Source organism: Centropristis striata, chromosome 4, assembly GCF_030273125.1.
Source record: "Centropristis striata isolate RG_2023a ecotype Rhode Island chromosome 4, C.striata_1.0, whole genome shotgun sequence".
Classification (NCBI taxonomy): Eukaryota; Metazoa; Chordata; class Actinopteri; order Perciformes; family Serranidae; genus Centropristis; species Centropristis striata.
Genome location: NC_081520.1, coordinates 2,089,334 through 2,107,554, shown reverse-complemented (window position 1 = coordinate 2,107,554; position 18,221 = coordinate 2,089,334). Strand labels below are relative to the sequence as shown.

The 18,221-nt window shown below is 36.2% G+C and overlaps 1 protein-coding gene across 1 annotated transcript in view; it reads right to left on the bottom strand.

The window, feature by feature from the left end:
- Positions 1-18,221, bottom strand: part of pik3cb (phosphatidylinositol-4,5-bisphosphate 3-kinase, catalytic subunit beta) — a 117,320-nt gene that overhangs the window by 47,438 nt on the left and 51,661 nt on the right. The window contains exons 3-5 of the mRNA XM_059332038.1: positions 13,750-13,945; positions 6,382-6,610; positions 1,441-1,652 (exon numbers count right to left, since the gene is read on the bottom strand). Of these exons, the coding sequence (XP_059188021.1) occupies positions 1,441-1,652; positions 6,382-6,610; positions 13,750-13,908 (600 nt within the window). The 5' untranslated portion in view covers positions 13,909-13,945. The remainder of the gene's footprint in view (positions 1-1,440; positions 1,653-6,381; positions 6,611-13,749; positions 13,946-18,221) is intronic.

The window sequence follows — 18,221 nt, the reverse complement described above, 5'->3', positions numbered from 1 at the left end:
GTTCAGTGTGAGCCTTGCTTTAACCCAGGGGTGTCAAACTCAAACACACAATGGGCCAAAATTTAAAACTAGAATAAAATCGCGTGCCAACATTGAACAAATAAACCTTTTAACCCTATAAAGCCTGAACCATGAAATAACTGCCAGAAAATTCTATTTTTTTTTAAAACTGGAGTGATAATTGAACATGCTGACAAAAAAAACCCCTATCGATTTGCATATATGCATTCTGATTTGTATCATATTTGATACATCGGGTCTTTTTGTGCAATTTGTTACTCACATTTTGTTTTTCTTGAACTAACAAAAACATATAAAACCTAATATTTTTTTAACCTATTAAGACTTTGACTTTCCTTTGAACATTTTCCTCAAACATACAAAAAAATGTTTTTCCATATAACAAGCAAAAACATCTGCAGATATGAAGTTTTCACGCAGCAACGACCGATCCACCAGTGGAACCTGCATATATTTTTGCTAAATCTGGTATTTTGGTGCCATTTGTTGCTCAGTTTGTTTATCTTCAACACACATATACATCAGGTTTTTCAGGGAAAAAATAAAAACACACTGATGATGTAGGTCTCAAAAACTTGTGTATCAAATAATATACACTTGGCTCTGTAGGGTTAATATATACCAAACATGTTTTGCTTTAACATTAAATATGGAACCAGCAACGCTTATAAACATACAATATATAACTAAATAGTGCAGACATGCAAATCAAATTTCATATAAAAAACACATCAATGTCATTAATTTATTAAATAAAAAAAAAATAAAAAGTGTATGCCTCTTTTCTATTTGCATCCTTCTGATTTAAATATAAATCTTTAGTTACTTTTCAGGTCGAGATTTAACATAAAAACGTGATAAAGTCAAAGTGATTAGACATAAAAGTAGTTAAAATAAGCCCCATCTCAGTGGTTCTGGTCTTGTCTAACTTCTGGCTGCAGCAGATAGTTTGCAGCTTCATTCATAACATTCAAATGCTGTGTGGTTGTTTTTCTTCTTGTTTGTACAAAAGCTAGAAGGAAAATTGGAGGCCTGGAATCACTTGCAAAGTATATGAATTTATTCTCAGCTGTTTCACATTGGAACAAAAAATGCTTAACCTAAATAAAACCAGCAGAAGCCTCTCTGTTGTGAACTAAAATTGAAAGGATTTCAAAGCGAGACTGAAGTTTATGCATTTGTTTTAAACAAAAGTTACGTCCATACATTTTTAAGACCTTTTTAAGACATTTTATAAGGTTTTAAACAGAATTTCAGACATTTTAATCAAGGCCTTCAATTCTAATTATTGGATTTTAGACATTTTAAGACTCCACGGTTACCCTGTTCTAATGATTCATTTTAATCTATGTGCTAAATAAGCCACAAACACATGCTGAAAGTTTTCATCACCTCCAGCACTGGACTCCAGTCACTCACCTGAGACTGGTCGAAGTGGATGATGACTTTCAGGTCGGCGGGCCGGTCGTTGAGCCCCGCTAAGGGCTCCAGCTGAGGGGAGAAACAGGCCTGCAGCCACTCGTTGCACGTCATCATCTGGACCTGCTGCATCCTCTCTTCACTGAGGCGAAACATCTTACTGCGGAAGTCCTTCACCTCCTGGTCGTTGATGGCATCGAGTTCATGCAGACCTGCAGGGTGAGGACAGGACTCTGTTACAGCACCACTAGGAAGTTGTAGAGATGGGGAAAAATTCATACAGTTTAGGCTCCGTTTACACGAGGACGGTCTGAACAGAAGACGCAAAAGTGGCGTCGCGTCTTCACTTTTTATTCCTCGTTTAGACGAGCGTTTTCAGGAGGAAATCTGCTGCATACGGTGACGCAAAAGTGTGTGAAATTGGATTGTATGCAGCCAGGCGGCATCACTTAAAGCCATAAGAGCATCTTAAATCTCAATAAATTGTATCACAATACTCACCATTTTGCAAAATGCTTAAAATGGCAATAATAATAATAAAAAATCGTATCGTGGGGCCGATACGCTGATTCATACCTCTATAAAGTACACCGCAAGAAAGCCAACTTGTATTTTTTGGCCTAAAACAGTGATTTAAGTTGGTAAAACCTGGAAATATAAATTATTGACATTTAGGGCAATAATGTAAGTTAGCACAACAAAGGAAGCCAGTTGTCTGCTCAAAAACAAGTTGGTGAGTTGTTGTTACTTATATCTTTAAGTTGGGGTTTACAACAAGGGACAATAGTTCTGATAACTCTTATTTCTTTGTTGTGAAATGCGGGAAAGCGGTGAAATTCTGTCATTAGCGAAAGCTAGCGGCTAACTGATGCTAGCGGCTAACTGATGCTAGCGGCGCTGCTTGTTACAGCTACAAGAGTAGCCATTAGCGTATCAATGCTAACTCAAAATTGTGGTCGCAACATTAGCTGACAGGCTATTACAATGTAAATTATAAGTTAGTACAACTTACAGTTGAGTTGACAAAAATCAGAATTCAGAGTTGAGCAAACTCAAAAACAAAACTTTAAATATTTAGTTTAATTGTCCAACTTAAAATTTTATCGAAGTTTGTTGCCTTCAAATTTTGAGTTCACCCAACTTTTCTTTTTTTGCAGTGTGGGATATAAGCCTATCCTGAGTTATTTTATTAGTCTTGAAGTTAATTATCTTAAGAAACAAGTTGAACCTTGTTAGTCAGTGTGAACATGAAACTGGAGAGGTTTAAAGAGCTGTTAAGGTTCTAGGGGAACATCACTGAATACACAGGCTCCAGCAGTCATTAACACCTGTGCAACACTCTAGTCGAGTAGTGCTGAATGTGTAAAAGGGATTAAAGCAGCAGACTCTCATGGGATTAGAGCAGAGTGTTAATATTCACATTGATACCAAATGCCAGAGGTAGAAACCTGTTTCTCTCTCTCCTCTATCGCTCCCCGTCGAGCTTTTCTTTCTGAATTTTTATCAAAAGGCTGCTGCACAATAGTCTCTTGGTAATGAAAACAACATGTTGACATTTCAAGCCATTTAACATTCATATGACCCTCAGCATTGGAAGAAGGGCTCTGGACCACATTAGCTGCATTGTGTGAGTGTGCAAGCCGCTTCGTGTGACTGCATTTCTGCAGAAGGAAAAAAAAAACAACCAAAAAAAAAAAAAAACGTGGTTTGCCGTGTGAGTGTGTAATAGTTTGTTACTGTGCCCTGCACGAGGTTAGGTATGTGTGTGTGTGTGTGTGTGTGTGTGTGTAAGTATCCAGACGTGCCTGTGGGGTTCCTTTTGAAAACAACACTTTACTCTGAAAAAAGCCTTTAAAAGATCATGTCAGACCAAAGTGGAGCCAGGAGGGGAGCATATCAATACCGTCTGAGTCTCCTTCAATTAGACTCAGAGACTCAGAGACCCTCCTCTCCCTCTCTGCCTTTCTTCTTCTTCTGTTGTGACCTCAGGACTTCCTCAATCCTGGATATCTCAGTCAGAAGGGGTTGAATGTTTCTGTTCATGTGGCTGCAGAAAGTAAAAATGTGTGTATTGTATTTCATGCAACTACACCAAAACAGGGCTAGGATGGGAATAATTAATCGATGATGGATTAATGGTTGTTAAGAGTTTTGACGATCATGTGGAATATTTAATGGATCTGTGTATTTTTTTTTTTAATTTAAAAATTTGATCTCTGACTTCAGTATCACTGAGCTGAAGGAGACAATGACAGTGTTACAGTAGCACAGTGCTAATAAGCTAACAGTTAGCTCTGTAGCAGGACAGTGTGTGTATGTGCTGCAGCAGTGTATAGTGTCTTCAGTTGGTGACCTCCGTTTGTTTACAACGAGCACCGGACACTCTGTGGACAATTAGTGATGCCAGTTTGTTTACAATAAGCAGTAGCAGTTAATGATGTAATATTTATGCTCAAAAATCTTGACTATTTATTTGACCTTTGACCCCAAAGATGTAGTTAGTGCACTCTGGTTTTGCTGCAAAAGGATCTAATAGTGCAGTAACACCAATGTTGCTTTTGTTGTTGTTTCTTTCAGCTTTTATATTTTGTTTTCAGTGAATTAACATTTTCAAATTGATTTTTAATATAAGAGTTTAAGAACTATATTCAAAGATTTGTGTATTTTAGACTTAATATTATAAAGTAATGTTGTATTATCTCACTTTTTTTACTTAACGACTATCCAGATAATAATTTCCCTATCAAATAAACTTTGTAATTTTTATTATTCAACACAATGAAGAAATACAAGGCTACACTGTATCACAGTCTACTTTGGTTTTATTTTTAAATTCGTATATACACTACTGGTCAAAAGTTTTAGAACACACCAACTTTTCCAGAATTTAATTGAAATTGATGCAGTTTAATGTCTCAGTGTACTCTGAAATTAATGCACATTTGCAACATTTAAAATTCTTCATTGAGCATGATAGTGTTTTGAAAGTAAAAAAAAGATTCAAAATCACATTTTATGTTGGACTAAAGGACTAAAAAAAGACACAAAATGACCAAAAAAAGACACAAAATGACAAGAAAGACACCAAAAGACACAAAAAGACTAAAAAAAGACACAAAATGACTAAAAAAAGACACAAAATGACCAAAAAAAGACACAAAATGACTTACAAAGACATGAAAAGAATTCAAAAATGGACAAAATAGCCCAAGACTCCATAGAGTTAAGTTGTTAACCCATTTCTTGTTCCCTGAAAAAGGCCTACTTGTATAATTCTGAAATGTACATTATTTTTCAGTTTTGGTTAAGCTTACCTTTTTTTATTTACCTCTGGCAGTTCACCACTTACCTTTGGACCCTTTCAAGCTGTTCATTTGACTTGAACTGCTTGAATTTCAATAAAAAACTGGAAAAATTGGGGTGTTCTAAAACTTTTGACCGGTAGTGTATATCCAAAGCAGACCATGGTAAGTGCAATTACTGCAAACTATTTTGGTTTTTAGTTGGATTTTGTAGTTACTGCAAATCATTATTTCTCTGAAATAAAGCAAAAGTGTCAAGTTACTTTCAACAAATCACCTCAGAGGACTTTGCTCTCCTCCAGCACTGATCTCAGCCTCTCTGCTGCTCTAAAAGTCCTGATTGTCACCAGAGGTAACACAAAGTGACAGCTGATGGAGTCCATGTCAGGAAGACGTCCAGTTGATGCTCACGCTGCTCCGTCAGGCTGCAGCGCCGCTGATCGGAGCCAGCTGTCTGCGCTGAATGTGCTGAGTAGCTCAGATACTCAGGAGGAGGAGCTGCTTCAGGTTTGTTGTGTGTACAGAAAGATTTACTGATCCACTTACTGTCTTCTTAAGTGCCTGACTGTCTTTATTGGGAATGTCAAACAGGGACGGCACAAGAATCAATCAGGGAGGAGTAATGTGTGGGAGAGTTTGCATGATGGTTTGAAAGTGATGTCGTCTTACCAAGGTTATAATAGTTTTTAATTTTTCATTAGTTTTATTTCGTTGTGAATTTTTGTTTTCAAATTCAGTTAGTTTTAGTTAGTTTTTAGAGTGAGTTTGCTAGTTTTAGTTTAGTTTTAGTTCTTGAATAAAAAAAATATGGTTAAAAAATTTTTTTAAGGCATTTGCACTTAATGTAGAAAACAAAAAACTGTAAAAAAATAAAATATTACAATATTTTTTATTTTTGGCTTAGAATTCACTGTAATTTTAAAAAACAATTATTTTAAAGTTTTTTGGACATGAAACAAACAATTAAAGACGATTACAATTACATTATCATAGCGATAATGATGTTTGTTAGTGGAATTTAAAAAGAACATTTAGACCAAGGTTATAATAGTTTTGGATTTTTCATTAGTTTTAGTTTTAATTTTGTTGTGAATTTTTGTTTTCAAATTCAGTTAATTTTAGTTAGTTTTTAGAGTGAGTTTGCTAGTTTTAGTTTAGTTTTTATTTTTGGAAAATGCTTAGTTTTAGTTTAGTTTTTATTAGTTTTAGTTTTTTTGTAATGGGCTATGTGTTGGGTGCCAGATTCAAAGAGGTCATAATAAATGTTTCCTTTATTTCCTTTGGTTTATCATCTCAGCCCCAATAAGGTTATTAACTCTTACAGTTCTGGGTGTTTTGAATTTTGGTTCTAGTGTAAACATCCCAGTCTCAGTAAACATATTCACCATGTGTTGCATGTTCAAATAAATACACTGAATTATGAATGAAAAAAGTTGACAAAAACAAAAACTAAGGACATTTTCACTATAATTCTAGTTCGTTTTAGTTAGTTTTGTAACCACAAAATACAGTTTCAGTTAGTTATCATTTTTTTTAAACTCTGGTTTTTATTTTTATTTCAGTTAACGAAAATGTTTTTTCAATTCTAGTTTTCGTTACTTCGTTAGTTGTCGTTAACTATAATAACCTTGCGTCTTACCCTTGCCAATGAGAACGCCGATCTTGGAGTCCAGCAGGCGCTCTGCTCGGCCGCAGTTGCGCGTCACCAGCTTGAGGACCGGCAGGAACGGCCGGACGTCGCACAGCCGGCGAGTTTCGTCTTCCAGCTCTTCGTGCACGGCCGCCTGGTTGACACACTCGAACATGTGGCTCTCCATCTCGCCCAGAGAGGGGAACAGTGGGAAAGACTGAGCCTGCTTCCATAAGAGCTGCAAGGAGAAAAAGAACAATTCAGCTGAAAAAAGAGCTTCTCTGCACTGCAAAACCACAGGAAATGTCTTAATCATCTCCATTAAATCTAAATGAAATAAATCCTACTTAGAATACACTACTGGTCAAAAGTTTTAGAACACCCCAATTTTTCCAGTTTTTTATTGAAATTCAAGCAGTTCAAGTCCAATGAACAGCTTGAAAGGGTCCAAAGGTAAGTGGTGAACTGCCAGAGGTAAATAAAAAAAGGTAAGCTTAACCAAAACTGGAAAATAATGTACATTTCAGAATTATACAAGTAGGCCTTTTTCAGGGAACAAGAAATGGGTTAACAACTTAACTCTATGGAGTCTTGGGCTATTTTGTCCATTTTTGAATTCTTTTCATGTCTTTGTAAGTCATTTTGTGTCTTTTTTTGGTAATTTTGTGTCTTTTTTTTGGTCATTTTTTGTCATTTTGTGTCTTTTTTGTCCTTTAGTCCAACATAAAATTTGATTTTGAATTTGAATCTTTTTTTTACTTTCAGAACACTATCATGCTCAATAAAGAATTTTAAATGTTGCAAATGTGCATTAATTTCAGAGTACACTGAGACATTAAACTGCATCATTTTCAATTAAATTCTGGAAAAGTTGGTGTGTTCTAAAACTTTTGACCAGTAGCATATTCAAATTGCATTTGAATGGGTTTCAATGGCTCAACCTTAAGAGTGTAACTATTGTTTGTACACAGTGTATTTTAGCCTTAATGCAGGAGCCGAGCAGGAGATAACAAGAGCAAATAAAAATACCCAATATTGCCAAAATTCATGCCAAATGCATGAACCCAGCCAGAGGGTTAAAAACTATCAAGAACAACAAAGCATAATGATGTAATATATTGACGAAAGTGTACGTTTCATAATGAGGCACAAACGTGACTCACAGCTTCTGGGTGAGCCGGTCAGGATGTGAATAATTTGTACAACAAAGTCAATCCCTGCATGATTCATTGGGTGGACGCTGTTTGTCTCAACTCCAGAGTTTACATGCTGCAGCATACTGGAACAGGACACATTTGCCCTCAAAACAAATATCTTTTCCTGCAGGAACACTGGTGGCTTTACGTTGCATCACTTCTGAGAAGCACCTACCAAGCCTGCTCTGTGGTGTAGTTTCCTTCAAGCAGTCTCAACTACACTGTAAAAAATGTCTGTAGATTTTACGGTGAAAAACTGCTAAACCATGACAGTAAAAGATGTAAAATGATAAATTAGTTAATTCCGTTTCAGTAACAATGAAACACGGTAAATGTATATATCAGCCAAAACAGTATTTTTTCTTTTTTAAATACATTACTCCACTGTTAAATACACTGTAAAATGTATATATACAAGCCACCACTGTAATTTTTGCATTTACAAATGACCAAAAAAAAGACACAAATTTTTTTTTTTTTTTTTAAAAGGACACAAAATGACAGGAAAAAAACCCTAAATTACTTAAGAAAGACACAAAATGACAGAAAAAAACGAAATTACTTAAAAAAAAAAAGACACAAAAAAGACACAAAATTACTAAAAAAAGACACAAAATATTTTTTTTTAAAAAGGACACAAAATTACAGGAAAAAAACCCAAAATTACTTAAGAAAGACACAAAATGACAGAAAAAAACTAAATTACTTAAAAAAAGACACAAAGAGAGACACAAAATGACCAAAAAAGACACAAAATTACTGAAAAAAACACTAAATTACTTACAAAAGACACAAAACTACCAAAAAAAGACACAAAATGACCAAAAAAGACACAAAATTACTATTTAAAAAAAGACACAAAATGACAGAAAAAAACTAAATTACTTAAAAAAGACACAAAATTACCATTCAAAAAAAAAAAAAACACATCATAAATATATTCTGTATATATACAAGCCACCACTGTAATTTTTGCATTTATCTTTTGTAAAAAAATACTTTTTCTCACTGTTAAATGAACTAAACACCATATCTCTAACAAAAATATACTGTAATATTTAAAGGTAAAATCTTTCATTTATGCGTTTTCATTTATGAAGTATTTTCTTGTCAATTATATGGCAAAATAGCGTTTCTTTTGATGATAGAGTACAAATTTGAATAAAATGGCAATCTTAAACGTGAAATCAACAGTGCCAATATATTTTTACCGTAATATCAAAAAAAGTTTCACTGTATTTATTACGGTAAAGTTCTGGCAACCACAGCTGCCGGTTTTTTACCGTAAAAACAACAGGGTTTTTTTTTACAGTGTAGTTACAATTGGAATATATTTTAAAGCAGCCCGCTTTCCAGGAAATCAGTGATGAAGTAATGAATGAGTGCATTTCATTTACAGTAATAAAGACTCTAGTATGAAGCGGTCTAGAAGGCCCTCAGCTTCCTCGTATTTTTCCTCCTCGTTCATTTATTAGAACTTATTCTCTCTTTGTTGCCTCAGTGTCAGATCATTTTCCAGAGATTCCTGCTGCTGCTGTAGATGAACCCTGAAGGAGTGAAGATCTCTCACATGTGCTCGCCTACAGACATGTTTTATTGATGGATGGACACACAAACATCAAGTTGAACACAAGGCCTGCGTCAGTGTTTGTTCCATGCCAGTGTGTGTCTTTGGTCACGTTATAGAGCTGATGAGACCAGGAAATGTCAGGCAGTTTTTTTTTCTTTGCTAGTCAGAACATTCTCCTCAGGCTTTATTTAACTGTGCATGTCTGAGGAAAACACTTTTGAGGTTATGTATACAATCTATGTCGATCAGCTATAAGCTAAATATTAGCTACGAGAAGGTTTTACACCAAATAAGTGAACAAATAGAAAAAACAGTATGTTGTAAAGCAGCTGTTCTCAACCTTGGGGTCGGGACCCCAATTGGGGTCGCGAGATGATTTCTGGGGGTCGCCAAATCATTTTGGAAGTCAGCTCTGTCTCCACTGTGTTAAAGTGTTCATGTGTTAATATGTTTTAATCTTTTTGGTCATTTCATGTCTTTTTTTTTAATCATTTTGTGTCTTTTTTGGTCATTTTGTGTCTTTTTTTTGATAATTTTCTGGTCAATTTGTGTCTTTTTTGGTCATTTTGTTTCCTTTTTTTGGTCATTTTGTGTCTTTTTTGGTAATTTTGTTTCTTTTTGGGGTCATTTTGTGTCTTTTTTTGGTCATTTTGTATCTTTTTTTTGATCATTTTCTGGTCAATTTGTGTCTTTTTTGGTAATTTTGTTTCTTTTTGGGGTCATTTTGTGTCTTTTCTGGGTCATTTTGTGTCTTTTTTGTCATTTTGTCTCCTTTTTTGTCATTTTGTGTCTTTTTTGGTCATTTTGTGTCTTTTGTGGTCATTTTGTGTCTTTTTTGGTCATTTTGTTTCTTTTTTAGGTTGATCTGAACTGTGCGTGTGAGATTCTGTTTAGTGAGCGGGGGTCGCGGACAACATGGATTCTAAACTGGGGGTTGCGACTCAAAAAGGTTGAGTACTACTGTTGTAAAGGACCCAAAGTAGTTCACTACTCAACTATTTAATGGAAGGAGACTCAGGTTCACTGCCAAACTCATGGCTGAATTGTTGCAGTAGCAACATAGTATATGTTTACTTTAAAAGACCACCAAATATACTTTTTATCATAAAGAAAACCCTGTAAAACAGGCATTATTGTAATTTGAATTTTCCGACAGAAAGGATGATTGATTACGAAAAGTTTCTGTGATAGAAAGCGAGCAAAACGAAGCTTAAAATTGTGATATATTTGAGAAATAATTTATTCTATGTGTCTCATTTAAAACATTGCCAAAAATAAACTGTTTGGAATAACTGGATCCTGTTAAAAGCATTAAATTCTGCTGAGAGGAACGGGCACATGACAAATATTCACTGAAAATTTGTTTACACAGAGCCGAGAGGAGAGGACAGAAGGGCTGTTTACACAGATCAGAGAGGAGAGGACAGGAGAGGCAGTTTACACAGAGCCGAGAGGAGAGGACGGGAGAGGCTGTTTACACAGAGCAGAGAGGAGAGGACAGGAGATGTTGTAAATAGTTCAATATGTCTAGCATGTAGAGACAATTTTTTCCCATAATGTTCTTGACACTTGTGGCCACTTGGTTATATAAATTCCATTTTATTACTATTGTTAAAAACATATCAGAGAAATGTAACTGTTTTTCTATTGTTTAATGATTTATGTCATTACGGAGTTACTCTGAGTGGTTCCCACTTCATGATTGTGCTTCTCCCAGAGAGCTGCAGGACTTACATATATTACAGAGAAATACAAGGTCACAAAAAGCGAAAAAAAAAAAAAAACCTCCCCGAAACAGCTTGTTGGGGTCCAGAGGGTTAAACTTAGAATCATCCTATTAGTGTTATTTGGGAGTGACTTTAAATAGAAATGCTTGGCTTCTCACAATAAATTATGATTTACATAGCCTATTTTGGTTTCATTATAAGCCTAATTATATAACTGTTAATAAATATCTGAAAATAATTCACATGACTCAGACCATCGGAGCCTGGAGAAAGGTCAAGTTACCACAGAATGAAGCAGCAGTTTCCAGAATCAGAGAATAATTCCTCTGTCAGGACTATGGACAGCGCCACACAACGTACACACAACAAAAAAAACAGGCTGTCCGTCTGAAACAGCAGCTCAGTGACATCACATGTAGCTCGGCCAATCATCTGGTTGCTTTTCTTCTTCTATAGAACATAAACACAACGAGGAGATCAACGAGCAGCAACAACACAAGACACTTCAGTCTTTTTATTTCTCCACAATGAGAGTCAAACCCACAGATATAATATCATGTAAGAATAAAAAATATCTTAATGTTGTTGTTTTTTATAATCTGTTTATCATTTTGCCTAAATAGCTTTTTTATTATAACCATCCAAATTCCAAAGATTTGCAAATTGAGATATAATACAGAGAAAAGTAACGATTCCCCACAATCATATAAGATGAAATTAGGAAATCTTTAACATATGTTAAAGGAATTATCTTAGATATTTTTCATTTAAATAAATATCTGTTAAATAGAGGTGTGAATCAGAGATACAATATTTTTGCAATTTCAATCATTTTGTGACATGGTGAGTATTGCGATTTAACTGTTTAACTGCATTTTGTGTCCACAAAATTAAATTCACTCAAGAATTGTTTTGTCAAATAAGATAAAATTCTCAGTCTATTCATCTCACTTCAGTCTTTTTATTTCTCCACAATGAGAGTCAAACCCACAGACTGACCAACAAAGTATTCAGTCAAACTGAACTGAACTGATATCAAACATGTTGGACGACAACAACTGCAGCATTTTATCAAACTTTCAAAAACAACAAGCTGCACTGCTCTCAATGTTTTTGAATGAAACACTATAGATTCCTTAGATCTCATCACATGATACCAGTATCTCCAGGATATTCCTTAAAGTGAGCCTGCTACGGCCTCCAAAAATGGCAAAAATACTGCCGGCCCGCGAGACGTCGGAAAGCTACTGGGCTGCCATGAATCGATATAATATTGCCAGGCAAAATATCGCACTACTATGCTGTATGGATTTCCCCCCCCCCACCTCTAGTATTTATCAAATTTATGAAGAGTTATCTCACAAGTAGGACGCAACGGGTTTATTACACTGGCAGTTGGTCTCACTCCAGGGTCTTGGATTGTGGGGTCCCGCAAGGGAGCTGTCTGGGACCACTCTTATATGGTATCTTCACAAATGATTTACCATCAGTTTTGTGTAAAGCGACTGTACAAATGTATGCTGATGATTCCACACTGTATTATGCTGCAAAAACTGTCAGTGAACTGGACAATGTTTTGTCAGCTGAGTTAAATACGGTTTTTGATTGGATAAAACGAAATAAGATGGTACTGAATATCTCTAAAATGAAATCAATTATCTTGGGATCAAGTCATAAACTGTCATCTACACCAAAGATGAGTTTGAACTTGTCTGGGGAACCTATAGAACAGGTAGATAAAGTAAAATTATTGGGCATAATAATTGATAATCAGTTGTCATGGGCAGAACACATTGGTACCATAGTGAGGAAGATGGGTTGTGGTATCTCAATGGTGAGGAAATGTCTTTCTTATGTCCCTACAAATATTGTGGGACAGGTGGCTAAATCGTTAATTTTATGTCACCTGGATTACAGGTTACTGGAGTACAGGTTGGCGTGCAATACAACAAAACTTTTTAGAAACACTGTCTATTCTTTTCAACCTGTTTTCTTATATAACCAAATTGTCAGCTGTGATCAGGTTCATTCTTATGAGACAAGGTCAGCTAATGGTGGTCAGATGATGTCACCATGTCCAAAATCAAATGCCTTAAAGAGAACAGTTATTTATCGTGCTATCAGTTATTGGAATAATTGCTCACTGAATATACGTGAACTGAATAGTAAAGTATCTTTTAATTATTACTTGAGAATGCACTATTTAAATTTGCGAGTAGTGAATTAACACATTTACTGTATGAAAGTGAGAATTAATGTAATAGATATGAATGTAATAACTTATTCGGAATTATTTCTGTATATAATAATGTCTACAATGTTTAATTGTTAAGTGATTTTTGTTTTGTCTTGTGGACCCCAGGAAGACTAGCTCCTCCCACTTTTGGTGACAGCTAATGGGGATCTTTTTTAACAATAAACAATAAACAATAAACAATAAACAATAGTAGCAGTTTTTAAAGGGCTATTGTATTGCACAGGTGTTTCCAGTTGTCTAGTCACTCTGTAGCTGAAACAACTTCTAAAAGACACATCAAGTTTGTGACCTTTGCTGAACTGAATTAGCTGCACAGATGATGTCATGAACTATTTGAAAGCAACAGCTACTAGCAAAACAAAAAAACACCCAGCCAGTCAGCCAGCCAGTCAGCCAGCCGCAAACAGCCACCTCTGTCAAAACACGCATTAGATAACGTCTAACTGAATGACCGGCTGTGTGACTGTGTGTGTGTTGTACTTGTAAATAAGTGTGTGGGCTATAGACTATTCAATTAGATCCAATTAGATAATAAGCCAGGAGGAATGTGTGGACAATAACATAACATCAGGATATACAAAAAGAGCAGAAATAAATAAATAAATAAATAAATGGTGTTTGTCTCACCAGTTTGATGTGCTGAATGGTGGCCTCGCGTGGAACGTCCATCTGGATGTAGATACCGGTGGGCAGCAGAAAGTCCACAGTGACCTGGTCCAGAGCGTGGCCGGCCAGGGGCGAGTGGGCCGCCCATATGTCCAGGAGGTCTGTCATGGCAGGAGGCATGGCAAGGGGCACCACACACCACCTCAACCATAAGGACCTGCAGGGACACAGGAGAGAAACAAACACAGTTAACCCATTGACTCTACCATTAAGGCCGGGACAGCGGATATGTCATTTTGTAGTATTTGTATTTTTTTCCACCTATTTTCGGTCTCTTCGCCAATGAAATGCATCAGAATACATGCGGGAGTGTCGCAATGCATCATGGGACTTTTCCAGAACTTTAAATCATGGAGGAAGACGACTATAGCGGAGGAGCTCAGCAGGAAGTGACGGAAGAGATCTGATGAAAACAGCACCGATGATTTTATTGCTGATCTGGACTTTGAACCCTCGGAACCAATCGACCAGATTTATGGATGAGGAATATGTTTTTAGACGACATATTTTCACGGAAGAACAGACAGATTTGTGGCCATTTGGAGATAATAATAATATTATTAATAATATATTAATATTAATAATAATAATAATAATTGATTGTGATGATGATATAAGAAATCATGACTGTTTATGTCTTATATTACTTTATGCGTCGTTGAGCACCCTGAAAAGTGCAATATATAAAATGTATTATTATTTATTGTTATTATTATTATTATTATTATTATGATAATTATTTTTTATTATTATTTTATTATTTTTGAATTTCCTTTCTATCTGCTACAGAGGCTGAAAAATCTTCTGTTGAATTTCCAGAAAAACTTCAGGTTTTAGGGGGTTCTTTCAAAATCGCCCAGAGGTTTTACAGGCATGTTTTTCCAGGCGTTTTAGGCCTCAATGGGTTAAGGCTGAGAGTCATGGTTTGTAGAGGTGGGGGGGAATCAATACAGCATAGTATTGCGATATTTTGCGTGGCAATATTATATCAATTCATGGCCACAAAGTATCGATTCCAAAAAAGGAATCCGGCGGGCCGTCAGTGTTTTTGTCGTTATTGGAGATCCTGGTATCACATGAAACTATCAATTCAATTCAATTAAAACAACTTTATTTATCCCAAATAGGGCAATTCAGTTTGCAGTCTCCAGTCAGACAGCGCACGAGACAAAGCAAAAACAAAACAACAAACAAAACAAAAGCAGGACAGCACATAAACCAACAATTCCCTCTGTCAGTGGCAACAAATCAGTGTGAGGGTAGCAGCAGTATCCAGTCCCCAATGGACCACAGAGCAAACAATCTCAGGACAAAATGAGGGGAAGAGTAATAAATAAATAAATACATTTCCACCTTATGGCTGGAATAAATAAATAAATGACTAAATTACTGCTATTGGTAGCATTTAGCAGCTTGATAGCTGAGGGAATAAAAGAACTGGCGTATCTATTTGTTCTCCTTGGAGGGGCAAGATACCGCCGTCCGGAAGGCTTTAAGCGAAACTCCTGGCTAAGAATATGGTCAGGATTGAAAAACACATATGCATACATAAAATACACCTTATATACAGAAAATATTTACATTGCTGCTTTTTGGCATTTATTATTAATATTGCACATAAGTGTTGCATGGAAATTCAGAGAAATCCAACTTTTTTTTGATGCTTTATATCATTATAACTGTGTTATTCTGCAAAATAATATATTTTTGAGTTGTTCCCACTTCTGGCTATGATTTTGCTGATTCCATAGAGCTGCAGGACTTAGATATTGCAGAAAAATATATAACCACGGTGTGTTTTTTTTGCACTTTTTACATTTTACTCAAAGCTCAAAAAGACCTGCACTGTAAAAAAAAAATCTGTTTAATTTACGGTAAAATACCGGCAGCTTTGGTTGCCAGAACTTCACTGTAAAAAATACAGTGAGCGTATGTAAATGTAAATATCAGCAAAAACTGTAATTTATACTGAATAATCCCATTACTTTTAGGATAATTGTGTCATCATGGTATTCCTCCATTAATTTTACATCAAAATTTTATATTTTTACACTAAAACTGTGTTTTCTACAGTTTATGGCGGTAGAATTTAAAGTTTTATGATATTCTTTCGAGTTACAGTAATTAAAAGTATTCACTACGGTGATGTACAATGTTTAATTTGACAACCTATTTCTGATGCAATTTGACAGTGTTTTACTGTAATTTCTACAAAGGGTTTTTACAGTGTGGGATCTTGAGATGTTTTAGCTTTTGAGGCTGTCAATCACATTTTGTATATTAAACCAGCCATTGTCCTGCACATTCAGGCTCTTTTCATTGATTCCTTTCATTAACAACAAGTTGACAGGCACAAATAACCCCGGCTGTCTGTGTCCCTGTGGGGGCAGCACTGTGCTGAGGCCAGTAGGAGGCCGGAGGCTTTAACTTGGGTGAGGGCCAGAGCTCAGAGGAATGCCCACTAAGCAAACAGAACAAAAGGTCAGCCTGCCCTCCCCTCATCTGACAATCTGCTCCCCCTGGCAGAGAACACACACACACACACACACACACACACACACACACACAGAAAACACTCACACTTTTAGACGGAGAATGCATGCATAAAAGTGCACACAAATATATACACTACCGGTCAAAAGTTTTAGAACACCCCAATTTTTTCCAGTTTTTTATTGAAATTCAACCAGTTCAAGTCAAATGAACAGCTTGAAAGGGTCCAAAGGTAAGTGGTGAACTGCCAGAGGTAAATAAAAAAAGGTAAGCTTAACCAAAACTGAAAAATAATGTACATTTCAGAATTATACAAGTAGGCCTTTTTCAGGGAACAAGAAATGGGTTAACAACTTAACTCTATGGAGTCTTGGGCTATTTTGTTCATTTTTGAATTCTTTTCATGTCTTTGTAAGTCATTTTGTGTCTTTTTTTAGTCATTTTGTGTCTTTTGGTGTCTTTTTTTGTCATTTTGTGTCTTTTTTTGGTCATTTTGTGTCTTTTTTTAGTCCTTTAGTCCAACATAAAATGTGATTTTGAATCTTTTTTTTTACTTTCAAAACACTATCATGCTCAATAAAGAATTTTAAATGTTACAAATGTGCATTAATTTCAGAGTACACTGAGACATTAAACTGCATCATTTTCAATTAAATTCTGGAAAAGTTGGTGTGTTCTAAAACTTTTGACCAGTAGTGTATGTACGCCGTCCCGAGACACACACATACACAAACTTGGAGCGTCTGCTGTTCAGGTAATTATCAAGTAAGGCAGGAGGCTTCAGACTGCAGCAGTTTCTCTCTACAGGCTCAAAAGCACTGACTGAGGAAGTCTATTTCTGTTAGACAAGACTCAAATATTGTTAGAAATATGAAATGACCCATATTGGCATAAGATTTAGACCATATTGACCTCTGAACCCAATCATTCCCTACTGAAACATATGTTTTCTTTGAAACATTGCCAAATATACATTGTTTATCATAGAAAAAAACGGTATCATGTCAATATCACTTTATTCTACATGTCTCATTTGAAACGTTGCCAAAAATAAACCGTCACATGACTATCAGACAGAACTGCAGGCTGTTTACACAGAGCAGAGGGGAGAGGACAGGAGAGGTTGCAAGTACAGGTTGTAAAGATAAGATAAGAGAAGATACAGACAGGGGAGTTTACAATGATATAAAAACAGAATAAAGAATAAAAATAAGACTGTTCAGGTAATTATCAAGTAAGCCTGCAACAGTTTCTCTACATGCTGAAAAGCACTGACTGAGGAAGGCTATTTCTGCTAGACAAGACTCAAAATCCAGTTCAAGCGAGGACAAATAAACACACACATTTGGAGGCATAAACTCACACACACGCGAGGAGGTCCATTTGAGCTGCAGTAAGTGGCTTCCCAGCTGCTGGTGTAAAACAGCCCACAGCCTGGTTTCCATTTGGGCTCCTGCCTCGACCACAGATGTACCGTCACACCACTTCCACCTGCCTTTTTCTCATTACCTCGTCCTCAAGTGGCCCGGGACATTAACTCTTCCACTCGGCCACAGGTCCATCTCCATTTCTGCTCGATCCCCGCCATTAAAAATGACAGGCCTGATTGCCTCTAATGGCCTTTTCCCTCCAAGTTAAGTGCTCGAGCTCTCAGCAGATGAGCCGTTGTTATGCCACGTGCCGGAGGACGCTGCAATATCTGCTGTGCATTTGGAGCCACGAAGTCAGACACTTAACATTATCAGCCATGCAAATGGAAACGGTCTTGAGTGTTTCTGTGTGCTGCTCACACTGTGGATGCTCTCTGAACGTCTCTTAAAGGGACTCTGCAGCGTGCAAATCGCAGACACGATCAGTTATACACAACTAATATAAGAGCCTGTTTCCATTTAACAGTAACATGTGGTCTGAGTGATCTGAACACAAGTGGACAGCTCTCA